The following is a 22,958-nucleotide window of genomic DNA, read 5'->3' on the forward strand; positions in this document are numbered from 1 at the left end:
AAAAGCTTTTGTGTTGAACCTATGTACCTATGTAGTTGAGCAGCACTGTGCGTACCAACCATATAACTAGATTATTTAAGTACGCTTTAATTACATTTTCCGACCTCTAGCAGCACAGAATGGATCTACCAGTGAAGCGGCTCACTTTCGGTCTGCGCATGTTTGTGGTCATCGGGAATTGGCGAATCGGCGTAGATGGCTCCGCAGGATGCCATTATTTCAGCAACGAATCGGTATCTGATATCTGCAGTCAATAGGAGGACTATTTTGATTCGATGGCTGCTTGCCAGAAATTTAAAATGTGCTTGGCCGACCTGAGCACCAAAGCAGCCTTCGACGAGCTGGAGGATAAACAGACGGACCGAGCAGAGTATTGCTTCGAATTAAATGGATACGAGAAACCCCATTTAGAGATCTCAGTTAGTCACTCATGTGGCTTCCTAAAACCTCGGCCAAATTACAAATACGTCATTGGGACAGCACAATGTGGGCTGCTCAAGCGATTTGTGTGCACCCCCACCGCCATGTGCAATGGTGTGCCGACAAACAGCAGCTTGGTGCAACATTTTAGCAAGGGAATGACCTGCAATATAAGTGCAGAAACAACTTTATTACTAACTCTTCAACCGTGAGCATTCTACAGATGCCGTTTATAAATACAACAAATTGTTTCAATCGCGATGATATTGTAAGTGGATTACGTACGCTTTAATTGCATTATTCGCACACTTTTTAAGCAAGAGAGTTTCTCCGCAATTCTGTTAGCTGCAGTTAAGGAACACGCAATGGATCTACAAGTGAAGCCGCTCATATTCGGTCTGTGCATATTTGTGGGCATCTGGAGTTGCCAAATCGTTGAAGTTAACAGCTCTGGCTGCCATTACTTCAGCAAAGCGGAGGTACGGGTATAATGTTCTACTTACTTATTGGTAAACCAGCTCATCTGGCTCTGCGACAAATAGATGGACTGGTTCGATGCCCTGCATTTCTGCCAGAATTTAAAAATGTGTTTGGCTGATATGCGCACAAGAGTTTCCTTCGAGGAGCTCGAGAATAAACAGACGGAACGCGCAGAATTTTGGATCGGCTTGAACGTGTATGAGAAACTGGACTTTTCATACGTATCCAATAACGAGATCAAGGAGTACGTGCCGCCTCAGTCGGAACTTTCGTTAGACAAAGCCTGTGCGTACATAAAACCTCTAGCAAGTGGTTCGTATGCCATTGGCACAAGCAGTTGCGGGCGGCTCAAACGATTTGTGTGCACCCCGACCATAAGATGCAATGGAATGGCGACGAACAGCAGTCAAATTTTCAGCCTTGACAACAACATTCCCTGCAAAATGAGCGCTGAAGTAACTAACATAATTGCTCTCCAATAGCCATGAGCATTTACTTTTTACAGCTGCTGCTATATTAATAAATTACTCTGGCTCAGAACCACTCAGATCGCCTTGTCAGACGCCTTGCGACTTTTCCCCTTTTTTTAACTGGGTCAAATATGATCGACATTTGGTTTTGTACGCCTGCACAAAGCGGCCTCCAGGTGAAAGAGCAATCGCTGCATGGATCTAAAACGAAAAATAATCTTAGAACTTCGCACATTTTGGATACGGTGCTTACCTCCAAGTACTGCAGCTCGCTTTCATAGGGCAACGACTCTTCCAGGAGACCCAGGGCAATCGGGAAATGTTCTGGTCGCAGGAGGTAGGACATTTCACCAATGTTCTGCTTGTACCACTTGGCGTAGTTATCGAGATTGCTGTGTATGTCCATTGTGCAGGCTGACGTGGCACGCGCCGTCAGCAGCAAATGCAAGAGGGCCGTCAGGCAACCAGTTCTAGCCATGTGCAGCACTCGGCTCTTGAGGTATTCTATGGTTAAAGTGGGTTATGCATAATTACACAAGTCGAACGGCATACAAGTGGGTGCAGAGTGTACTTTTAATAAATGCCGTTGTTTCCGCGTTGCAGGTGCTGGCTATGGACTGCACCAAGATGAGGTAGAACTTCCAGTTCCTAAAGTTCTCCATGTTTGATTGCTTGAACAGCACTTGGAGGGCTTCCTGGTGGTGGCTGGCAAAGAGCTGAAAGAATTTTGCAGTTAATCTCAGCACCAAGGCCTGATGCGACGGTTTGCGAAACCTTTTCACAGATGTGCTTCACAAAGGTTAGTTCGTCCACTCCCTCATTGATCCAGGCGCTAAAGCTGGCAAATGCCTCTTTGATGTCTTCAGCCTGGTGCAGTTCCAGCAGACTGCTCAGATGCATATTCATACACACGACCATGGCATCAGCTACAAGCACCTTTGTGTTATTTATAAAGATGTTAACGATGTTACGGGTAAGATCCACTCACCTGGCAGGGCTCTGCATAGCGGCTCGACGTAGCGCAGGCTGCTTATCTTCGGATCGGCCACGAGACCGGCAAAAAGGTTGCCCAGGGCGTCTGTCAATATAGCCGACAGCTTCATTCCAGACTCAGCATCTGGCCAAAATAGAAGCGCATTAGATGGAAAAGCAATTTACATCTTTTATGAACAAACCATAGGCCGCAGATACAAAGAGATTTGCCAGGAGCTCGAACTCAGTTTCCAGAAATATAATCAAATCCACCTGGAGCTGCTCCGAGTGTTCCTTGCTGGTATCAGGGGTGTAAGTTTCAATGATCATCATTTTAATATTGGGTTCGTACCTTAAGATGTACTCCGTGGCGGTGAGGATCCGCAATTGTTGCAGCTGAAGTAGAACCCGAAAGCTGCCCACATTCGCTGGTAGCTGGCAATAGTACTTGGATGCCAATAGCTAAAAGATAACTTTTATATTTATATGCAACGATGCATTGCCATGTGCTATGCTCACCCTTTCTTTGCCATTTAATTGCCTGAGGAGCTCGACCAGCTCGTACCTGGCCACTGGTCCCTGCTGCAGAATTCCGCATTGTGTTTGTATGGCCTATGAGGTAGTCACAGCTATTAGATTTTCGACGCACCACCACCTAAATCTTCCTACGTACCCGGCAAACTAGTGGAAAGCAGTTGCTAATAGTTGACAAATTTCTATTTTGCATAATTTTTAAAGACTCCGCTATCTGTGCAATCCATATATCGATATATAGTTTTTTGTTGATAGCATATTTGTGGCCCTGGCGAAAATATCGGTATTTTTGTGCGATAAGCACCACTTATCGGACGCTCAAATGTGGCCACACATTAATTTTTAAATTTAAGACGTCAACGGTTTACTTTTTGAAACATTAGTTTGAACCACGCCTCCATGGCGCACAACTAGTTATTAAGATATACATCTGTGCAATAATTGGCGTATAACATGCAAAATTATTGCGTATATAAAGAGCTACAGATGCGACGGTACAAGCGCAAACTAATTTATAACAAAAAAAGTGAAGCAAGCGAATCAAAAAAATGTCCATATGTTGTTTAAATGTTCTTATCATCCTGTGGCTGGTTACGTTGGTGAATATATATTTTTCGGTACAATATGCAAAAAAGAAAGATCGATATTTTGGACTTACAGTGCATGGGAAAATCAAACTACGACGTGAAATTTGAATCGATTCAGAATATAAAGGGGGAAGAGAAAACCCTGGTGGAATTCAATTTGAAAATAATTGGACGATATCGAAGGATCAATGGATCCATCCTGTTTCACGTTGATTTGGATGAGCATTTTGACGTATGGATGGATTTCGCGAAAATTAAGAATGGAGAATGGATTCCAATGAATTTAAAAATGCACACAAAGCCATGCAATTTTTTCAATAACGTTTTTGAAAAATATTGTAAATCAATGCTTAAGAACTCGAATTTCCCCACTGGCGATGGCGTGTGCCCGATAAACAAGGGTGATTATTATCTCAAAAATAGTTTCTTGTCCACTGACTATTTGCCAACGTCCATAATGAAAGGGCTCAGCAAATGCACTTTTACAATTAGAGAAGATGGAAAAATTGTAGGTGGACTTGAAGTGGTATTGACTTTATTTGAACGCAGCACTTGAGCAACCAGAGTATTGGAGGAATCCTCAAACAAAAACCCTCAACTTCCGATCCAAACAAAAACAAAACAGAAGTACAAAATTGGAGAACTCTTTGAATTGGATAAGACTATTTGTGTATAGAATTTTTGAGCTAATATATGAAATATTCAGTGTTCAATTTGCTGGTTATTAAATTTATAAAATTAAATTAAAATTCACTTGACTATTTATTAATCAAAAACATTGAAAGCAATGAACATTTTATGATATATGTATGTATGCTTTATGGTTAAAGCAATTATCTTTACTTAATCTGGTTAATACATCAATAATTAAATGGCAATGTTTATTTATTTTGGAAGTAATTCCCATTTCTGAAATTATTAGATCCAATCCATTTAGCATGCCTAAAGAGAGTTTTCCATGCTCTAATCTCATTTGATATTTTGTGGCTGCTAATGCCAATGGCGACAATGCCACACTGAAGCCAACATGGATCCAGAACGAGACCGCCGCTGGCTCCCATCTCTCCTCATATCCATAGTTTTCCTTATTTTGAGCATCCACACTGGTCGTGTGGAGACGCGAGGAACTTGCCACTATTTCAGTATTGTAAAGGTAATTATGGCAATCAAAGGCTAAACAATATTCTACAAGTCTCATTCATGCAGAAAAACTGGACCACTGCATTGGACATTTGCATGGGAATGAGCATGTGCTTGGCAGACTTTGACACTCTCAAGCACTTTGAAATTCTGGACACGCTGAAAGTGAATCACACGCAGTACTGGTTTGGCTTGAACAGACACTTCCAGCCGGCATGGGAATACGTATCGAATAACCACAAGACGCGATATTTGCCACCCGCACATAACTTGAAGACACCCAAGCGCAATTGTGGCCTTCTGAGGGCTTTGAGGAAGAGAACCTACGGCGTCAAGGCTGAGCACTGTGAGCAGGAAAAGACGTTTGTCTGCGCGGAGTCTGTGTTCTGCAAGCAGAAGAAAGAGTTGACACGATATTCCAGTGGCTACAACTCTATGCCGAGGCCGGCTAAGAGCAGCTGCAACCGCAATTAATAATTAAAGTTCCATTAGCGATTACATTTCTAATTGTTCCTCTTGTATTTACTTATTGGAAGCGTATCTATCTATTTTAGCTACTAGTATTGGAACTACTTGACGCAATAGTCCTTGCGCTGCTGCCGGATGACAGCATTGAGCTTGAGGCACTGCTGGCGCAGTCCATCGTTGTCGCCCTTGAGTATCTCAATGGTTTCTTCCTGCCGATGAATGGTTTGGTGTACCCTAAAAGTCATACAAAATGAGGGAATGCGGATATTGTAGAAGATTGGATTGCTTACCGCTTCTGGAGCTGCTCCATTTCCTGCTTGTGACGCTCACTGAGGACCGACAGCTCGCTCTGAATGTCCGCATTGAGATTGTCCCGCAGCCTGTCCCGCTCACTGATGATATCGCCGCACATCTTCTTGCTGTGGCTGAGCTCCAGCTGGAGCTGTTGTACCTCCGCCTGGGAGTTGCGCACCTGGGCATCGGCCTCGGCCAACTTGCCCCGCGTCTCGGCATACTTTTCACGCAGCGACTTCTCGACACTCTCGGCCAGGGTTAGGTCCTTCTCGTACTTGTCCTTGAGGCGACTGAAATGTACGCAAATGTGGCTGATTATACACAGCTTTTCATGGATTCATTTACTCACGCAATCTTCTGCTCGTGCTCCTCTCCGTTCTGCAAGGCATCCGCCTCCATGCGCACCACCAGCTCGTCCAGCTGGCGATCCCGCTCCGCCCGATAGTGCTGCCTGATTGCATTCTCCTTCTCGGCCTGGTCCAGCTTGCACTTGTTCTCGTACTCGGCCTTCCACAGCTCAAAGTCGGACAGGTACTGCTGCTCGATGGTGTTGATGCGGTTCTGGTACTTCTCCTCCTGCTTGGCCATCCGTTCCTGCATCTCGAACTTGGCCTGTTCCAGCTCGCTGTCCTGCTCCCGCTGCGCCTCCTGGCGCTTGGCCTGATAGTCGCCCTCCTTCTGCCGCAGCTCCGTCTGCAGGCGCTCCCGCTCGGCGGCGAACTCTTCGCTCAGCTTTTGCCGCTGCTCCGCCTGGGCTCGCTGCTCCTCCTGCAGCTGGCGCTCGAAACGCTCTCGGATGGCTGTGCGCTCCTTCTCGATAATGGACTCGCGATCCTGGGCACAGCTCTCCCGGATGCCCGTCTCGATCTGCTCGTGCTTCAGGCGTGCCTCCTCGAGGGCGTCCAGCAACTGCATCTGATGGGCGCGCTTCAGCTCCGTCACCTCCCGCTGATGGTCGCAGTTCATCTTGTTGATCTCCGCCTCCAGGCCCTTCACCGTCAGCTCCTGTCAGCGGAAAATGGAGATGAATATCAAAGGGAAGAACCATTGCCATGACCCACCTTGATCTTCTTGGTGTTCTCGCGTACCCAACGCTCGCGTCGGATCTTCTCGCCCGCCAGCGTCGTCTCCTTGGTACGCGTCAGCTCCGTCTCCAGTCGATGCTCCCAGGCCTGGTTCTGGCTCTCCAGGCGACGCGTCAGGGCGGCCACCTTCTCGCACAGCGAGCCCTTGTCTTTCAGCAGCTGCTCGATGAAGCCCTGATGGCGGGTGACCACCTCCTCGTAGTGTTTCTTCTGGTCGCGCAGCTTGCCGGCATTGCTGCTCTTCTCGGCACGCAGTGACTTTTGCTTCTCCTCGCGCAACTGCATCACATGCTCCTTGGACAGGTGTATGGCGTTGGCCAGCTCGTTGGCCCGCAGACTCAGGCCGATGACGCGCCGCGCCAGCTGATGATTGGGCAGCATCAGCAGCTCCGATAGTCTGCATAGAGAGGAGACAAGAGAAAGTAAGGCTAGGAGCGTGAAATCTTTGGATCAATTGTCACCTACTTGGGCACTTCGTCTGTGATGTCGGGCTCCACGACAAACTCCACCTCCGAGCGATTGCTATCCGGCATGGAGCGACGCGTCTCCATCAGCGTCTTGTCACAGCTGCTCTCCACATTGTTCAGATATGCCAAAATGTCCCTGCAAATGGTAGAGAGTTGGCATACGATCTCCCTAAAGTCAACTCCGATATTTACTTGTACTTGTCGCCGCTCTCCTGGACAGGTCCATCACTCAGCGTCACCGTCTCGGCAGTCTCGCACCGCGAATCCAATTTCAGGTTGAGCTTCAGGTCACTGGGCAGACGTTCGGCATAATTATCTGTGGATAATGGAACATAGATTCACATAAAATAGATTTCCCTCTTTAGTTGGTAACTGCGCAGTTAGTTGTTTAAATGTTCGCTCACTATTTCACTTGTTGACATTGCTTTGCTCCACCACTGATCAAATGAACTAGTGAGAGAAGAGGGAACTAGTGAATCACTGAACAACTGAGCGAACAAGTGAACTGCTGAGAGGACAAGTGAACCAGTGAACGAACAACTGAACGCTGAACTGAGTCACCGAACCACTGAGTGAACAAAGTGCACAGCTCTGAGCAAAGTGAATAAGTTTTTTTGTTTACACACTTAAAAGTGTACAATTACTCACCTCTCTTCTTGTCCTCTTCAATCTCCTTGATTACCGACACAATCTCATCGTAGGTAGAGTCCCTAGAGTCCTCATTTGACTTGAGGGAAAGCTGCGATCCACTGTCAATGTCATTGCCCTCATCCAGATCCAGGCCCTGCTTGTGCATTTCCTCAAACTGCGCCATTGCCTGCTTCTGCTCCTGCATGCTCATCCAGCTGTCCACCTTGTCCAGATTATATTCACTGAGCTTTCGCTCCTCCCGCAAGCTGCCCACACTCACCGCCTTCTTGAGGGTCTTCCCAGCTGGAGCTATTCCCGTCTTTGGAAGCTTCGTTTTGTTGTTGTTGCTTCTGTTGCCCTCTGCACTGGCGGGCTTTACATTCTCCTTCTTTTTACCCACAAATGGCGGAGTGGATGCCACCTTTAGGTAGTTGCTAATGACAGAATCTGCGTTGCTGTTGCTGTTGCCGCTCCCATTGCCATTTCCATACTGTCGTCGATCGTCCGGGATCACCGCGGGCAGAAAGTTGTTCTCGGCCCCAAAGTTTCGACCGCTGGCACTGGCAGTTCTGTAGGTTCCACCATTGCTGTTGTTCTTGGGAGATCCACTAGGAAGGACAGGGGCCAGGTTTTTGCTCTCGGAAAGATTGTTTTGCTTATCCTTGGCCGCTGGCGGGGCTGCAACTGCAACTGGAAGTGGGAGTGGGAGTGGAGCATACTTGTCCAGATAGCTGGGCAGCGGCTCAATGTTGTTCCTCACCAGCTGCACCCCCACCGCCTGCTTGTACTCCCTGATCACGTTCAGCTCTGGCGTGGCGGCCTTGGGGGCAGCTTGAACAGCCGCAGCTGACGGTGGAGGAGCGGGCAGTGCGAGATCCAGCAGCGGTCCAGACGCCATGTAGCGACAGCTGGGGGCTTCGCAGGCGCACCTGACCTCAGCGGCGGAGGCCTCATTCGTGCTGGTTGTGGACGAGGAGCGCGTGCTGCAGGTGCAGTTCTCCGAGGGGCACTTGGGGTACTCGTACGTCTCGGCCAGAACCTCGCCCTCGGCTGCGGTGGAGCCAAAGTGCACGGATTTCTTCTGGAGCGACGCATCCGGCGGCTCCGCCTTGCTGCCATGGAAGCTGGGCAGAGTGAGGGGGCCGGGGGCAGAGATGCTCGGCCGTGGCTCCTGCTTGTCGTTGTCGCAGTCGCTGGAGTCGGCATCGTGCTGGTTGGTGGCACTGGGCTTGCTGAAGGACACCCGACCTGGAAGATCCGGCTTGGCTGTCTTCTGCAGCAGCGCCGCATTGCTGAGACCCAGACCCAGACCCAGACTCTGACCCTGCGTCATCCAGTTGGAAGCAAAGGATTTGTTGTTCTTATCCCCACCCGCGGGCATGTTCACCAGGAAGCGCTCCAGCTGCTGCTGATGCTGCTGCTCCCCCTCCTCGCTGCTGTCCGGGGTGCGCTTGTGCGAGGAGAAGTCCGACTCGGAGGAGTTGCACGCGCTGCGGCACAACCAGCTCCGCTTGATGGGCTCCCCCAGCAGGGACTTGAGCAAATCGTTGGAAGACACTTGACGCTGCAGAACAGAAGCAGAAGAGTCAGGAATAAGCTGGCTAAGCAGCTCAAAAACTAACCTTGCTGTGACACTTGAGCTCCTTCTCGTTGAAGTAGATGCTTAGCCGTTGTCCGAACTTTGGATCCGCCGACTGTGGTCGTCCCAGGAAGGGCGAGGAACGACTGCGTTGCTGCAGGAAGTTTGCCGAGCGGGGACGCCGCAAGAGCGGACTCGGATTGTGGAGAGTCGTCAACGAGCGACTGTTGTACTTCGGTTTCAGTTTCTGTCGTGTGGCGAGGTTTATCTACGGCAAAGGAGGAGCATAAAGTATAAGCCCAAGCGGTTGCAGAAGAGGCTTACGTACCTGCGAGCCCTGTAGACATAGATCCATAATCGCTTTCAAAATTATTCAATCAGCAATCGGGCAGCTCATCTACTTGGGTTTTCAACTGACTGCAGTGCCATGGCCAACTAAACTAAACTGAAACCCCATTCGAAAATGTTTTTGGTCGAGCGAGCGTCACTTTGTTTTGGCCAAAAAGGGGAAAACTACCCTCAGGTACTATCGATTTAACGCATGTGTCAGGGGTCAGGTGCAGGACAGATGTTGGTAAGGCTGTTGGTCAGCAGTGCAACCCCCAAAACAGGCCTGGGCCACAAGTTGACATGGTTACCAGGAGCCATGTCCAACCCCATGTGCAGGACAGGCTTTGCTCCACGTGACTTGTCTATGATTCACTGACTCATAGTTGGTCTTTTCCGCCAATTCAATTGAATTATGATGTTATGATTTATTATGTTTGCAATCAATCACTGAAACTCTATCGAGCACAGACAAAACACCGAACCCCGCCGAACCGAATCAAAGCAATTAATCATGGAAGGCAACTGATTTCAAAGCGAAGGACAGGCAACAGCACCACCTGAGGGTCGGTCAATGCCAGACCGCCTCCCCCATCGTCTCTGCAAACACTTTCAGTTTTCATTCACAGCCATAAGAATTCATTCATTGAGATAGGTATTCATAATTATTATGAATTTATAATTAAGATCTCCTAAGAAATTCGAGCCAAAAAATCGTTTAAAGTTCGAAGAAAAGTTTTGCCTCGGCCAAAGTACAATCACAAAGTTCCCATGTGACGCCCAAGGAATTCTTCCCATAGCTGCGAAAGAAATTAATTGCAATGTAATAATCTTCGACTTTTGATTGGACTTTAGCACATTCTCCTTCTTAGATAGTAAATCAACTTTATCGTTGTTTAGCGATTAGTCTTATCGGGCAAATAATTCCAGCGAAGCAAACAAAATCGAAGTCATTCGTGCGTTTTTGTAGTAATAATAATTTATTTAAATAAAGCAAATGGTTTCTATTGCAATAAACGTAGTTTGGTTTAGCAGTTGGCCAACAGCAGCTGGTCACATTCCATGGTCATTGGCATGGATGCTCCATTATCCATTATCCATTATCCTTTATCCATTCTCTTCTCTCGATACTGACTGATGTGCGAAGCATAAAATTAAATTTGGCAACATTTCTCCTCCACTTCACTTAGCAGCTAACACAAAACACAATACATAGTAGCTCCCCCTGCAGCCATCCATCCTTTCTTTCTTTCTTTCGCTTTAACAACAATTCAACTAATCCTGGCCAGACATCCACTCCGCACATCGATTCTATTCCGCACGCAGCACGGGCGTCACCTGAACATCGTCCGCCTGGCCATCGTTCTTGATGTCAAACTTCAGCTTGGCCAGATCCTTCAGCTCGCCATCAGCGGACTCTGTCACCCCTTTGACCGTGTCTGGATAGTTGTTCTCGCCACCGCCCAGCTCCTGGGAGAAGCTCACCACGGTCTTCGGTTCGTAGTTGACGCCCAGAGCACCGCTGGGATCCGGCGCGGGTATGCTGGGGCCATCGCTGCTCTGGCCATTGGTATGGGAAATGGTAATGCCCGCGGCCTCCTGCCCGTTCTGCGCAGGCTGCACAACCTCCACTTGGGCCTCCACGGGCGAGGGTGTACGCGCTGCGACCGCTGGCTTTGACTCTTCCTCCGGCTCGGCTTTTCGCTCAACGGCAACTGGCACAGGCGCTGCTGCCTGTTCTGCTTCTGTCTCTGGCTCGGTCTTGTCATCATCCTCTCCAGCCACCGCCTTGTTGACCTCCTCAATGGCTCTGGCCACCTCCTCGGGAGCCACATCCTCCTGCTCCGCATGCCCATTGGTGGTGGTTGCCTCGCTGTGGCCATTGGTAACAGCTGCAACCGTCTCTGGTTCGCTTATCAACGCAGATGTAGTCACTGGTGTGGCATGCAACTGCTGCTCCTCTACCTGCTGCTGCTGCTGCTGCTGCTTCTGCTGCTTCTGCTCTTCCTCCTCCTCCTCTCCGGCCTTCTCGTGGACTGGTGCAGGCATTTCCAGGGACGGAACTATTGCCGGACTGGCCATAGTCTCCACGAACGAGGTGCGATTGGGCGAGTCCGGAGAGATCATGACGTGGGTGAAGTAGCCACTGCGTCGGTTCTCAAAGTCCAGCACATTCTCCTTGGCCAGACGCTCTTGGATGCGTCGCTGGCGTCTGATGAACTCCGGCACATTGTCGTCCTCGGCCTCGACGGGTGGCGGAGATACCGACGCCACCTTAAGGCGACGCAGCACCACCTTGGCCGCCTCATTCTCAGCACTGCCATTGCCATTCGCCAAGCCACTTCCATTCCCATTGGTGGCCAAGCTGGTGGATGGCTTGAAGACGCCATTGAATTTGGTGCCGATGATGACTTTGTTGCTTTCGCTCCCGTTGCTCCCGTTGCTCGAGTTGCTTCCGTTGCTCCCGTTGCTCGAGTTGCTGTTTGTGGCACTCTTGTAGGCATTGTAGTTGTTGTTGGCCCTCAGCTGCGGCGACAACGGATTGTTGCTCATGCCATTCTCCTCGGCCTTGGGTGATTTGCTGCCGGCGCCGATGGTAAAGTTGGGTTTGCCATGGCTGATCAGCAGCTTGGTGGCCGGCGAGGGGCTCTTGTCCGGCAGCGGTGAGGGCAGTCCACTACGAATCTGTATGCTCGGCTTGTTGTTGATCGTCTCCGCCATAGTTGTATGTGTATGTGTGCGCTTGTCTGTTGCTGTGTGTGTGTGTGTGTTAGTTGGCTTTTACTTTCCGTTTCCGTTGCTGCTCTAACGGGTCTTTGGATCTTTCTTTGTTGTCGCTGAGCTACAAAAAAAGAAAAAAAAAAAGAAACAGCAAACAAATTAATAAAAAAAACATTTAAAAATGCCAAAAAATTAAATCAGTCAAAATTTAAACATGCAAATTTTGTGGCTCATCAAACCATGCTCTTAGGGTGAAAATTCGCGTATACAAATCGGACTTTTAATTACAGCAATTTCATTTGATTGCGAGAGAGAGAAACCCACTGGCCGCTGGCCGCTGGACACATAGCGGACTAAGGCCCCGACGCAAGGCTCTTCGCCATTTATAACCGTCTCTCCCTTACCCCAGATAAAGTTTACCTAACTATAAACTGTAACTATTCAATCGAGACATATGAGTCATTCCTGGTTAAGCTTTTAAGATTAGGACTAATGCAATTCTGTGCGTGTGCCAGAGTCAGACACTTTCACAGGCAAGCAAACACCTTGCCATCGTTTTACATGGCGTATGCGCAATTACGCAACTTCAGCGCCAGCGCCAGTGCCAGTGCCAGTGCCAATGGCAGGGTCAGCCGCTGTCTACAGCGTTGATCGTTGATAGAGTGAAAGAGAGAGAGAGAGAGAGAGAGCGTGCAGGTAACATGCTTAAATATCAATTAGATCGATAGGGGCTTGTCCCGGTCGCAGTCAAAGCCAATTGACGGATCGATCGACTGCATGTGACACGATGGCTGACCCAAAAGCCCATCAGTTGACCAGCGCACACGTACGCGATCAGAACAGATACAACAAACACTTTCAATGCCATTCACATGTCCATTAACTGTACACACAGAAACAGAAACAGAAACACTTGTATTTGTTTTCCACCTTTTCCACCTTGCCACTTGGGTAATTTAATTGAAAGCGACAATTTATAGTAGACATAAATTCGATGGGCGTTCAATTGCCCCACAAAAGGTCAGCTCTACGCTGCTGTTGTTTGATTTGTATTCCATTTGCTGATTACTCAGACGCGCTTGATTGAGTCTGGGATGTGTAAACATACAGAGACATCAAATAAATTACAATATCGGCATTACACATGCCAACTGATCAAAGAGCGTTCGAATTTTAAAGATTTTAACATGCATTTCATTCTGCACTTTGCTGGACTCCATGCCACTGCCACTTCTCTCCAAGTACTCTATAGTTAATCCAAGTGACTCAATGAGTGACTCTGCCGTATCTTGGCCTAGCTGAGGCTTTATAATTGGCACACTGACTTAATTATTCATACCTCTGGCTGGCTGGCTGGCTGGCTGTTGCGAACATGCGTCAAGAGGCTTACGTTTACTTTAAATGATTCCCTCCAACAGTTGAAGCAATTTATGAATGTCTGGAAGTGGAACTGATAAACGCAAAACGAAAACAGTTTATACACTCCCCCCCCCCCCCCCCCCCCCGAGAGTGTGTTTTAACTCTGCCGCGAGGCTTTTGTTTATTTTTATGGCGGGAGTTAGTGTTAATTGTGCAGCACTGAGAGCCAACTGTTCATAAAGATTGCTCCCTCCCGCAACATCCCTCTTTCTGGTGTTATCTTCGAACTGTTTGCTATTCAAATATGTACGTTCAACACTTGGTTCAGCGATTGGTTTCGCTTCGCAGCCAGTTCCAGTGCCAGTGCCAAGTAGCTGTAGGATTGGCCTTGAAATCGCTGTTGCCTACGGCCAGCACTATGTGAGTGCATTGGGAGTTATTTTCGTTACCAATTTGCATAAGGTGAACGAGAGTGCGACTCTATCGAGAATAAGCTTCAAGCGATATGAAAATCAAGGCAGAACAAAGCTCTTATTAGTCAGACACATTCACTCTCTAAAAAGTTGAATTTCTGATAAATATTTCTCACAATCTTGGCAACATTCCTATGGGCAGAGGCAGCCCAAGCCGAATTTCTCTCCAACAAATTCTTCGTATTCAGGGTGTGAATTGATTGTGTTGTGCCAAACGCTCAGATAAAACATTCAAAACCATAAAAGCCCAACTCGAAATGAACCAAAACTTTGCTTTCGAAATTTGTTTTCTTCTGCCCGTTTACCCGTTTCCCTGTTACCCCTTCTTCCAGTTTTTGTTGTTGCGTGAGTTTGGTGCGTCTATCAGCCGGCGATCAAATTAGTTTTCCCCCTTCCCTTTGGAATTGGTGCGACTTTAAGGTGTGTGTGTGTGTGTGTGTGTGTGTGTGTGTGTCTCATGGGGAGTGGGGGTGCCTGTGGTTGCCGCCAATCTCGCTCATCTCTGGGTCCTCTGTGTGTGAACAGTGCGCACAACAATTGCAATCTAGTCAGATCTCGGCCGGGATGGGAATTCCGCTTACCCAAGCTTACTTTTAGCTCTGCTGCAGACAGTGCTGGGGTGGTGTAGCACTGAATACACTCGAAAGTGTTGCCCGCGCAGTTAATCTTATCTGCCATTGCCAAAAAAGAATACTGATAAGCGGCCAGCAAACATAATCCGAGTAGAGCGATAAGTTAAGAATAACGGCGGTGGCGCAGGCGGGGCAGCTGCAATGAGCATTATTACCCAATCATGTGATTAACGGCCCTCGCAGGCGTAAAAAGAAAGTGAAACCTCTTTGCATAGAGAAAAGCTTAAGCCAAAGCCAAAGCCGAGTTCAAGGCACGACCACGACTACCGTATGGGGAGAGTGTTTTGTTTTGTGTGTTGCTCTGCCTGGGCGCATAATTAGTTGTAAATATTTTTTTTATTCGTTTTGGCGTTTGTGCAATTTATGGGATTTATAGTTATAGCTATGTGTGTACATATGTGGCATACATGTCTGCATAGCCACAGCTACAGCCGCAGCCGCAGCCCACAGCTGTGAAAGTTACCGGGCCGGGGCAGAGGGATTAGACTAGTGGAATTTTTCCCTGCCCTGTGTATGGGATCGGGTTCGATCGGGCTGTATATAGAACGTGTTTATGGTGGACGCGACAATTCGCTATGGACGAGCTGTTTAACGGAGTCACGAACAGTAACCGTAAGCGGCTTTTGGCTGGGGGCAGCCAACGCGTCGTATGAGCAATCGTAAGGCGCTCAGGGCAATATTTACACGTTTGCAAAGATATTCCAAAAATAATTGTTCCTCTTACTCTATCACTCCACACACATGCATACACACACACACACACACACACACACATATAGATATGTATTCTTAGACGCACCTATAATTGTTGGCTAACTGTTATTTGTCGTCCGCGCTGCGTTACCGTAAAACGCCAAAACGTAACTGAAAACTGAAACTGAACCTGAACCAACTTCCAACTGGCTGAAGTCAGCGTTGCCAACGTCGCCGTCGTCGTCGTCGTCGTCGTCGTGGTCGTCGTGGTCGTCGTCGCGTTGTCGGTTATCGCTCTGCTCGGGCGCATAGCTGGCAAAATAAATACGAAAAATACCTGAACGGCAAATGGGGAAAAAGCTGTTGTTGTTGTTGGCGCTGCTCTTGGCGCTTAATAACTAAACAGAAAATGCCCTACAGGCGCCTCAGCGTGAAAGGTGCTCGCTATCCTCCTACCCCCACCTAAGCCCACCAAAGAAATTTTGGGAATAATTTTCTGTGCAAATGTTTGTGCATTTGTGTCACTGTAATTATGCACAAACAAATTATGTATCATTTAGCGGACAAACACACACACACAAAAGTGTCCAAATTAATGGTCACTTCCGGCACCCTGAAGTTGTTGTCTCAAATCGCAAAGAACTGACATTAATGGCACAAATATTTACCCAATTTACCTACTGAACTTGGGAACTTGCAGAGGTTTACACGTTGCCCCAATCATCTCATCAGCACGAATACTAAGCTGCAACACTGCAAGTCAATTGAGTAAATTGGAGCAACTTGTTGAGTCACAAGACTGTTTATTTGCCTTTGCTCAATGCTCAACAGGTGTCCAAGAATAATCATAGTTATTCAATAAGTTCTAGAGCTGATTGTGTGAGTGTTGTGTATTGCTAAATAAATACTGCAAGCAATTATTGTGTGTTTAAAGATCAATACCTGAGTATTTGAGTGGGGAACAGTGGGAGGAGGCAAGGAATGACTTTTAATGATCCGCTGAGATCCCTGAACGTCGCACCCACAATATTGAGGGCATCTTTCGCTTCCATTTATTGCACGCATAAACTATGGACATTCCCCCACAGATTGGCACGAAGGGGCTTCCGCCATATCTATTTGTGATAACTTTTGCCAGCCCGGCAACTTTATGAGTTTGTGTTCGATTGTGTTGTGTTGTGTTGTGTTCTGTTTGATTATTTCGCCGATACGAGTAAGAGTACGAGTGTGTGGAGAGCAAAGAGCATTTGATATTTACACGATTCGTTTGGCCCTAATGCGAGGGCTTCCGCACAAAAAGCTGCCACCCGTGATAAGCGCGCGGGCGGGTTGGCTGTGGAGGAGGGGAGGCGGAAAAGCCGTTTGACGTGTACGCTTGGTGGTACGCTGCTCCGAGGAGTGGCCTATATCGAATCTGCGCCGCACTTGAATTTAAAGCCAGGCGAAGAAAACTGGTAAGCCTTTCGACTCGTTTGAGACTTGCCGTGGGGCATGGGGAATGGGGCATGAGGAGCCAGTTTGGCAGTCTGTATGGCCAATCAATGTGCTAATAACTGGCTGCGGAACATAGCAGCGCTTCTAGCTGCCAGTGTTCAATATTTGCACATCATTACAATTACGCCAAAAGAGAGCTCTGCTCTCCGCTCTCCGCTCTCTGCTCTGTCTTTCGGAGTTTGCATTTGCTTTAATGATCTATTTGCGCGGTTGAATAACACACTAATTGACACACAAACACGGAGCGAAGCGGCGCGACAAGCGAACGTGCACTAAAAGCCCGGAGTCGATGTCGAAGTCGAAGTCGAAGTCGAACATCCACCAGCCCCATATATCCACATCGGGGGGAATGGAATGGAATCGGTCGTTAGCAACCTTGACAAAGAAAATTTTCAATTAACGGCGACTGCTGCCAATTTGCGTACAGAGTTCAAAAGAGACAAGCAACAAAAATAACACAACACATCACGCAAAATGCTCCAAAATGGTTCGTTTTCATAAGGCGAACAATTATGTTTTATGTCTTTAGCAATTTGGGTCAGTTATGTATCGAATTGGTTTCGAAGAGAACTCAAAATACTGACGCTTGCGTGATTGGGCTAATCGCAAATGCCAGAGAGAGAAATATAACATTGATTGGCTTAATTATGCATAATGAATGCCACCCGAAGACGCTTAATTTTAGCTTTCATTTCTCGTTTGGTAAATTGCGGGACGCTGCCAATTCAAATAGAAATTGTTGACCAGCCAAAAAGTTTGTCGCTTGTCGACTGCCGGAATGCATTTGCATAAAAAATTAAAACTTTAACACAAACGAAACATACAAATTGTTATTGTTGCTGTTGCCACTGCTGTTGTTGCTGCTGCTGCTGCTGCTGCTATTGTTGGTTGGTTGTTGTTGTTGTTGTTGCTGTTTGCCAATGCACGCGGTGTAAAACTTTCGAATCGGTTAGCTCGTCTGGACAGGGTGGTTGAGATCGGCTCGGCTCTTTGCCGCTTGGAAATGTTTTGAAGCGCAAAAACGCTCTACACAGGCGCGTAACGTGTTTTCAACTGAGCGCAAAATCGGTTTCGATCGGTACAACACGCTCGAGGCGGTGGCGGTGGCGGTGGCAGTGGCAGCCGCTGCCCCAGCCGCCACAGCAACCACAATACAAGCTTTGATGAATGAAAGCGTAATTTTTTCCGCTGTCTTTGTGCATATTGTTGCTGTGACAATGTGCACTTTTTGTTCGCTGTCCCACAATATCCGTCCTTTCAATTCGTACAAAAGACAAGCACAACAAAAGCAAAGACTAGTACACCAAAATGTAACGTATATGCAAAGCAACTTGAAGTGTTTCCAAAGCCAAGTGCCGCTTATCGCATTAAAATACCGATACAGTAAAGACACACCATCTGCCACAAATATATATCGATATATTTTGGTTGTCACATATCTAATACTTTTGGCCGTACAATTTTGCAAAGTACTTCGGCCGTAGAAAAATAAAACGACATGGCCGGACGTGAAGCCGTTAAACGGGCTGTGCAGCAGGTGCGTCCCATTCTGTCCGTCGACAGGGAGGAGGCCCGCAAGCGTGCCCTCAACCTCTACAAAGCCTGGTACCGCCAGATTCCCTATATCGGTGAGTGGTCTTCGTTATGTCATCCCTCTATGTTTGTCCCGACACCATGTAGTAAACAATGCATGATGCACTTGCAGTTATGGACTACGATATTCCCATGACCGTGGAGCAGTGCCGCTCCAAGTTGCGGGAGCAATTTGTCAAGGATCGCCATGTAACCGACATTCGCGTGATTGACATGCTCGTCATCAAGGTGCGTATAAGAACGATATCGATCGACACCACCAGCTCACCCTTTACACCACTTACAGGGGCAAATGGAGCTGAAGGAGACGGTGGAGATCTGGAAGCAAAAGGGCCACATTATGCGCTACTGGAAGGAGTCACAGGACCCCAAACCCACCGATTTCCTCTCCAAATTCATTCAGGGCGTTCATTAGATATTCAAATTGAAATAGTTTAAATATATTCCAAGTTCGGAGTAAACAACAAACAAGTGAACTAGGGGGCGCTTCAGAAGCACTTTTCTAATGGTTTATTGAGATTGGTAACTTCAAAAATATCATGGTTTGGTTCCTATGTGCCCTGTGCGGAAGTACACGTGAATGTGAATGCCAGCAGCAGGTTCGGTCTGAGTTCTCTGGGCAAAATAGTTAATGGAAATTTGTCGTTCTGTCGGTCGATTCTTGGTGTGGTGTAAAATTGGATACAGTCTTATAGCTCTCGTTAGCTATTTTGTTTTGTTTAATGCTTCAGGATCATCACATCACTTCTATGCAGGTAAATGGATCGGTACTCAGTTCAGGGAATCAAGTCAAGCAGTTCGTCCAGTGTGTTGGAATTCGAGAAGAGATCTGTTGTAATGTCGTCGTAGTCAACCCCCAAGCTCTTCAGCTCACTAAAGCAATCCTCGCTAAATCCGGGTATCTCAAGTGACATATTATTCTTGTTGAAGGCATCGTGCCGATTTGTATAGCCAATCCGCTCGCGAAACATCTCGGCCAGCTGCTCATCGCTCAGCTCGATGCTGTGCACCTTTTTGGAATGTAATCGGATTCTGAAAAAGAGCATCAATATTTCAATTACTGTTACCGGCAGCTTTGAGTTCTCAGCTCCCATACGTACTTTTTGCGATCGGCGAACTCCTCGGGGCAGTGTTCACACTTGTAGGGATAAGCGGTGTGCTCGAATTGATGCTGACGCATGCGAGCCCGCGAATTGGCCTCAAAGTTGCACTTCTCGCAGCGCCACACCTGCTTCTGGTGGCTCCTGTTCTCGTGCTCGCGCATCAAGGCAAAGTTTTGAAACTGACTGCCACATATGAGGCAGCTGACTTGGTCGTCATTGACATGGGCACGCTCGTAGTGGACACGGAGCTCGGCCGCGTTGATGTAGTTCAGGGAGCACTTGTCGCACTGGTAGTGCCGCTCCGAATGACGCTTACGGTGCACGGCCAGGAAGTCGGCACTCTTGAAAGTCTTATGGCATATTTCGCATGCATGCAGCGTGTCCACTGAATGTAGCTGCTGCAAATGGATCTCGTACTTGCGCAGACTGCTGAACTTCTGATCGCAGAAGGTGCATTGGACGGGGTCTTTCAGCTGGCAGAATCGCTGGTGCGCCTGCAGACTGGCCTTTTGGTTGAAAACTTTACCGCAGGCACCGCATGGGTGCGATTCGGGTAGTTCGCGCGCCGCCTGAGTGTGCATTCTTGTATAGTGAGTTCGAGCTGATCTCTGATCCTTGAATACCCGAGGACAAGCTGGACAGTTCTGCTGCACATAGCAGTACATTTCTGCAAGTCGTAAAGCAGATTACAATAAGGATATAAGGAATATGTGCCTACGCTCTTCTCACCGAAATCCCCATCAATTTTATGATGATGAATCAAATGTTTTTGCATTTCCTGCCTGATCTTCGTGTCATAGCTGTTGCAGGGACGACACTTGAAGCTTTGATCTAAAACGATAACGAATTATGTTCTAGCTCGCATGCTCTCTTTGAGGGCTACCCACTATTGGTCAATCCAATGATATCATCTTCGGCCATATCGATCTTGTGAATGCCGATATAATGACTTCTGATCTGTTTCGAATCGGTGTGAGTGTACTTGCAAATGCTGCAGTTGAGCACGGGTATGACGGGGCTGTCTTTCCTGATGGCTGGGCTGCTGGTAGAAGACACCTGAACGGAGCCAACATTCTCACTCTCTACAAATCAAGGGGATATTCATAGTTTATGCACAACAAAAGTCAATTTCCAGCGGCTTACCACTTAGTAGAAGGTTTTTAATGGACTCAATGGCCTGCTCTTCCTGCGCCACGCTATCCTTGTTGCTGCTGCCGTCTTCATCGTTCAGTGTCATGTACAGAGCGCGTTGTATAAGGTCGCACTCGACGTCGGGGAAGCTGGACATGTCGCCGTTTTTGTTGTTGTTCAAGTTAAATTTGTAATTATTATTATTCTCGCCACTTTGACTGCCCACGGATTTGATTGCCCGAAGAGTGCCTGGCAATGGGGAGCCCGTCGTAATACTATTCTCAAAGAAGGTCTCATTGTTCTTGGCATCCGAGCCGTCATTCTCGTCCTCCTCCTCCAGATCGTTGTTGTCATATTTGACATCAAACAGAATCACTGATAAAAAAATGAAATTAAATATATACAATATGAAGTATGGGAGAGGGACAAGGACCCATACCTTCATCCTCTTTCGGGGGCTTTTTGGCCGACACATCCGCATCCAGACGCGGAATTTTGGCACCTCTCATATACAGCACATTCTCTTCAATTGGGCCCGGCACACCATCGTAGCTCTCCACAAATTTGTCAAACTCCTGACTGAACTGATTCCACTGTAACGTCTCGGAGCTAGCCTTCCGCTTGAGCTCCCCCGGCGGACTGGGTAGCTTTACCGTTTTAGCTTCGGCATACAGCTTCAGATTGGACTCGAGAGCCATTTCCACAAAGTGCATTGACACCTCGAGGGCGCGGCAACACCGCACACAGATCTGCATGGGCCAGTGGTAGCCGCTGGGACTGACCGCCCTCATTTCCAGGTTGGTGCACTGTCTTAGACCCTGGCCGTAGGTCCGCGACTTTTTCAGATTTGGCATTTCGGCGTCTAACTTTACGGTTTTTCGATTCACAGATAGACACGCTCGACATTTTGCCAAGTTCCGTTTGTTAATGGGCGACAGCGCGGAGTCCGCAACAGCGGTTGCGGCTTCCATTGTCGCTCCTGTTTCCTGTTGATTCTCTAGCTGCCGTTTGTGTTCTTCTTTGTTTATTGCAAGATTTTTATTTAATTTATGGATAGAAATAAAATATTCGGCTGCTGTCAATGTGATTGTACCGCTCTTTTGTGGTTCTTTTCGCAAACATCGTTGATTTGCCCCACCTCTATTGGCCAGATATCGATATCAGATCCCTTCGATAACAAATTGAACATACAAATCATTTTTTATTTTACAAATTAGAACAAAAAAGACTTAAGCGTCCTGGTTGGGCGATTCATATAAGTTAATGGATCTAGTGTCGCACCAGTTGTTTCGCAAGAAGACTTTGCAGCAGCGCAATTGAAAATGCCTCCTGGCAGAAGAAGGCTTCCCCGTAGATTGCTGACTCTTTCAGAAAAAAATGAAGTGATCCAGGTGCAGGAGAGGGAGAAACTGTCCGTTCGGGATCTAGGCAGGAGGTAGATATAGTTTAAAGACTCGTAATTGCATATGTAAAGTGTATACCTTATTGCAGATTTAATATAGGAAAAACCCAAGCAGCTGAAATTTTGAAAAACAAAGGGAAAATAGACGCTGGATTGAAATCAGGAGTAAATGCCCATATAAAGAGGAACTGTCTGAACGACCAAATCCCCCACATTGATGAGTTGTGCTACAGCTGGTTTACCAGGGCCAGAAGCGAGAACATTCGCTTGTCGGAACAACTGGTAAGGACAAAGGCAAAGGAAATAGCCAAGCATCTGGGACACAAAAGCTTCTCGGCCTCAGTCAGTTGGCTGCAGAAGTGGCGCAGGCGACACAACATAACCTTCAACGCAACCTGCGAAACACTAGACGTTAAGCCATTTGAGTGCGTCCTAGTAAAAAACGAGCCCATAATAAATGAGGAGGAGCTGAATCCCGTGATGGGCAATGCGTATGTTGGAGACGGAAGTGATTTCATGCACAATCCAATAGTATCCTTTGAAGAGGCTATGACACAGCTTGCTCGCTTGAAAGAGTTTGCCAAAGACGATTATATTTCATTTCAACAGCTAAGAAGCTTGGAGAACCAGTGGAATTATAAGAGAAACAACATGAAAATGGAGGACCTTTCTTAACCCAAAAGCAACTGATTTCTGTTACCATAAGTATTCATGAATCAATCTCTAATTTAGCTTAATCTTCAATTTAATTTACTCTTTTTATTTTACCGAACTGACTCGAAAGTTATTATGTTAAATATGTAAGTAAATACACGTAAACTTGATTTATAGAAGAATCTTTCTTTATCCGAAACATTGAAACCAAATTAAATGGAAAGGCACTTGGACTCTGCCAGGTGAAGGT

The 22,958-nt window shown here is 47.3% G+C and overlaps 9 protein-coding genes and 1 long non-coding RNA gene across 11 annotated transcripts; 6 read left to right on the top strand and 4 right to left on the bottom strand.

The window, feature by feature from the left end:
* The first annotated feature begins 943 nt into the window (after positions 1–943).
* LOC117592283 lies at positions 944–1,460 on the top strand. Its single transcript, XM_034285946.1, has one exon. It carries the CDS (start codon positions 963–965, stop codon positions 1,380–1,382), a length of 420 nt encoding a protein of 139 aa, XP_034141837.1. The 5' UTR covers positions 944–962; the 3' UTR covers positions 1,383–1,460.
* Positions 1,369–3,121, bottom strand: LOC117592279. Its single transcript, XM_034285942.1, has 9 exons — positions 3,016–3,121; positions 2,862–2,954; positions 2,695–2,804; positions 2,546–2,640; positions 2,359–2,487; positions 2,145–2,296; positions 1,942–2,086; positions 1,624–1,874; positions 1,369–1,571 (listed from the first exon to the last, which is right to left on the bottom strand). Exons 1-9 carry the CDS (start codon positions 3,067–3,069, stop codon positions 1,458–1,460), a joined length of 1,143 nt encoding a protein of 380 aa, XP_034141833.1. The 5' UTR covers positions 3,070–3,121; the 3' UTR covers positions 1,369–1,457.
* A 275-nt stretch (positions 3,122–3,396) lies between these two features.
* LOC117592282 lies at positions 3,397–4,080 on the top strand. The gene is made up of 2 exons (XM_034285945.1): positions 3,397–3,475; positions 3,537–4,080. The coding sequence occupies exons 1-2, from the start codon at positions 3,425–3,427 to the stop codon at positions 4,017–4,019; spliced, it is 534 nt and encodes a 177-aa protein (XP_034141836.1). The 5' UTR covers positions 3,397–3,424; the 3' UTR covers positions 4,020–4,080.
* Positions 4,081–4,455: 375 nt separating this feature from the next.
* On the top strand, positions 4,456–5,110 carry LOC117592281. Its single transcript, XM_034285944.1, has 2 exons — positions 4,456–4,616; positions 4,670–5,110. Exons 1-2 carry the CDS (start codon positions 4,491–4,493, stop codon positions 5,075–5,077), a joined length of 534 nt encoding a protein of 177 aa, XP_034141835.1. The 5' UTR covers positions 4,456–4,490; the 3' UTR covers positions 5,078–5,110.
* Positions 5,099–9,570, bottom strand: LOC117592273 (centrosomal protein of 131 kDa). The gene is made up of 9 exons (XM_034285934.1): positions 9,455–9,570; positions 9,170–9,394; positions 7,566–9,111; positions 7,110–7,233; positions 6,916–7,053; positions 6,427–6,847; positions 5,715–6,370; positions 5,362–5,655; positions 5,099–5,305 (listed from the first exon to the last, which is right to left on the bottom strand). Exons 1-9 carry the CDS (start codon positions 9,479–9,481, stop codon positions 5,173–5,175), a joined length of 3,564 nt encoding a protein of 1,187 aa, XP_034141825.1. The 5' UTR covers positions 9,482–9,570; the 3' UTR covers positions 5,099–5,172.
* Positions 7,484–12,643, top strand: LOC117592286. The gene is made up of 2 exons (XR_004574514.1): positions 7,484–7,614; positions 12,465–12,643. It is a non-coding gene; the product is annotated as an uncharacterized LOC117592286 (long non-coding RNA).
* On the bottom strand, positions 10,713–15,544 carry LOC117592277 (putative uncharacterized protein DDB_G0291608). Of its 2 annotated transcripts, XM_034285938.1 has the most exons (3): positions 15,438–15,544; positions 11,914–12,295; positions 10,713–11,880 (listed from the first exon to the last, which is right to left on the bottom strand). In XM_034285938.1, exons 2-3 carry the CDS (start codon positions 12,172–12,174, stop codon positions 10,765–10,767), a joined length of 1,377 nt encoding a protein of 458 aa, XP_034141829.1. In that variant the 5' UTR covers positions 12,175–12,295; positions 15,438–15,544; the 3' UTR covers positions 10,713–10,764. The 2 variants fall into 2 exon arrangements, with proteins under 2 accessions (XP_034141829.1, XP_034141828.1); XM_034285937.1 differs by having other exon boundaries at positions 10,713–12,295.
* Positions 15,545–18,269: 2,725 nt separating this feature from the next.
* Positions 18,270–18,886, top strand: LOC117592285 (NADH dehydrogenase [ubiquinone] 1 alpha subcomplex subunit 6). The gene is made up of 3 exons (XM_034285947.1): positions 18,270–18,453; positions 18,531–18,646; positions 18,705–18,886. The coding sequence occupies exons 1-3, from the start codon at positions 18,324–18,326 to the stop codon at positions 18,831–18,833; spliced, it is 375 nt and encodes a 124-aa protein (XP_034141838.1). The 5' UTR covers positions 18,270–18,323; the 3' UTR covers positions 18,834–18,886.
* A 9-nt stretch (positions 18,887–18,895) lies between these two features.
* On the bottom strand, positions 18,896–21,769 carry LOC117592274 (PR domain zinc finger protein 5). Its single transcript, XM_034285935.1, has 6 exons — positions 21,092–21,769; positions 20,665–21,027; positions 20,409–20,603; positions 20,251–20,352; positions 19,519–20,188; positions 18,896–19,450 (listed from the first exon to the last, which is right to left on the bottom strand). Exons 1-6 carry the CDS (start codon positions 21,621–21,623, stop codon positions 19,195–19,197), a joined length of 2,118 nt encoding a protein of 705 aa, XP_034141826.1. The 5' UTR covers positions 21,624–21,769; the 3' UTR covers positions 18,896–19,194.
* A 43-nt stretch (positions 21,770–21,812) lies between these two features.
* On the top strand, positions 21,813–22,880 carry LOC117592280 (tigger transposable element-derived protein 3). The gene is made up of 2 exons (XM_034285943.1): positions 21,813–22,087; positions 22,144–22,880. The coding sequence occupies exons 1-2, from the start codon at positions 21,975–21,977 to the stop codon at positions 22,727–22,729; spliced, it is 699 nt and encodes a 232-aa protein (XP_034141834.1). The 5' UTR covers positions 21,813–21,974; the 3' UTR covers positions 22,730–22,880.
* Positions 22,881–22,958: the final 78 nt, after the last annotated feature.

This window comes from Drosophila guanche, unplaced genomic scaffold (genome assembly GCF_900245975.1).
Source record: "Drosophila guanche unplaced genomic scaffold, DGUA_6, whole genome shotgun sequence".
NCBI classification, from domain to species: domain Eukaryota; kingdom Metazoa; phylum Arthropoda; class Insecta; order Diptera; family Drosophilidae; genus Drosophila; species Drosophila guanche.

Bases quoted from the DNA above. Each gene is read 5' to 3' on its own strand.
- LOC117592283 (XM_034285946.1), top strand. From the start codon at position 963: ATGGACTGGTTCGATGCCCTGCATTTCTGCCAGAATTTAAAAATGTGT.
- LOC117592279 (XM_034285942.1), bottom strand. From the start codon at position 3,069: ATGCAAAATAGAAATTTGTCAACTATTAGCAACTGCTTTCCACTAGTT. The intron at 2,488-2,545 runs GTTTGTTCATAA...TATTTTGGCCAG, and splicing joins CTTTGTATCTGCGGCCTATG to ATGCTGAGTCTGGAATGAAG. The intron at 1,572-1,623 runs GTAAGCACCGTA...TTTTCGTTTTAG, and splicing joins GCGAGCTGCAGTACTTGGAG to ATCCATGCAGCGATTGCTCT.
- LOC117592282 (XM_034285945.1), top strand. From the start codon at position 3,425: ATGTCCATATGTTGTTTAAATGTTCTTATCATCCTGTGGCTGGTTACG. The intron at 3,476-3,536 runs GTGAATATATAT...TTGGACTTACAG, and splicing joins TCCTGTGGCTGGTTACGTTG to TGCATGGGAAAATCAAACTA.
- LOC117592281 (XM_034285944.1), top strand. From the start codon at position 4,491: ATGGATCCAGAACGAGACCGCCGCTGGCTCCCATCTCTCCTCATATCC. The intron at 4,617-4,669 runs GTAATTATGGCA...TCATTCATGCAG, and splicing joins ACTATTTCAGTATTGTAAAG to AAAAACTGGACCACTGCATT.
- LOC117592273 (XM_034285934.1), bottom strand. From the start codon at position 9,481: ATGGATCTATGTCTACAGGGCTCGCAG. The intron at 7,234-7,565 runs GTGAGTAATTGT...CATTATCCACAG, and splicing joins TGAAGAGGACAAGAAGAGAG to ATAATTATGCCGAACGTCTG. The intron at 6,848-6,915 runs GTAGGTGACAAT...CTCTCTATGCAG, and splicing joins ATCACAGACGAAGTGCCCAA to ACTATCGGAGCTGCTGATGC.
- LOC117592277 (XM_034285937.1), bottom strand. From the start codon at position 12,174: ATGGCGGAGACGATCAACAACAAGCCGAGCATACAGATTCGTAGTGGA.
- LOC117592285 (XM_034285947.1), top strand. From the start codon at position 18,324: ATGGCCGGACGTGAAGCCGTTAAACGGGCTGTGCAGCAGGTGCGTCCC. The intron at 18,454-18,530 runs GTGAGTGGTCTT...ATGCACTTGCAG, and splicing joins CCGCCAGATTCCCTATATCG to TTATGGACTACGATATTCCC. The intron at 18,647-18,704 runs GTGCGTATAAGA...CACCACTTACAG, and splicing joins TTGACATGCTCGTCATCAAG to GGGCAAATGGAGCTGAAGGA.
- LOC117592274 (XM_034285935.1), bottom strand. From the start codon at position 21,623: ATGGAAGCCGCAACCGCTGTTGCGGACTCCGCGCTGTCGCCCATTAAC. The intron at 20,604-20,664 runs GTAAGCCGCTGG...CTTGATTTGTAG, and splicing joins TAAAAACCTTCTACTAAGTG to AGAGTGAGAATGTTGGCTCC. The intron at 20,353-20,408 runs GTGGGTAGCCCT...TTATCGTTTTAG, and splicing joins TATCATTGGATTGACCAATA to ATCAAAGCTTCAAGTGTCGT.
- LOC117592280 (XM_034285943.1), top strand. From the start codon at position 21,975: ATGCCTCCTGGCAGAAGAAGGCTTCCCCGTAGATTGCTGACTCTTTCA. The intron at 22,088-22,143 runs GTAGATATAGTT...ACCTTATTGCAG, and splicing joins GTTCGGGATCTAGGCAGGAG to ATTTAATATAGGAAAAACCC.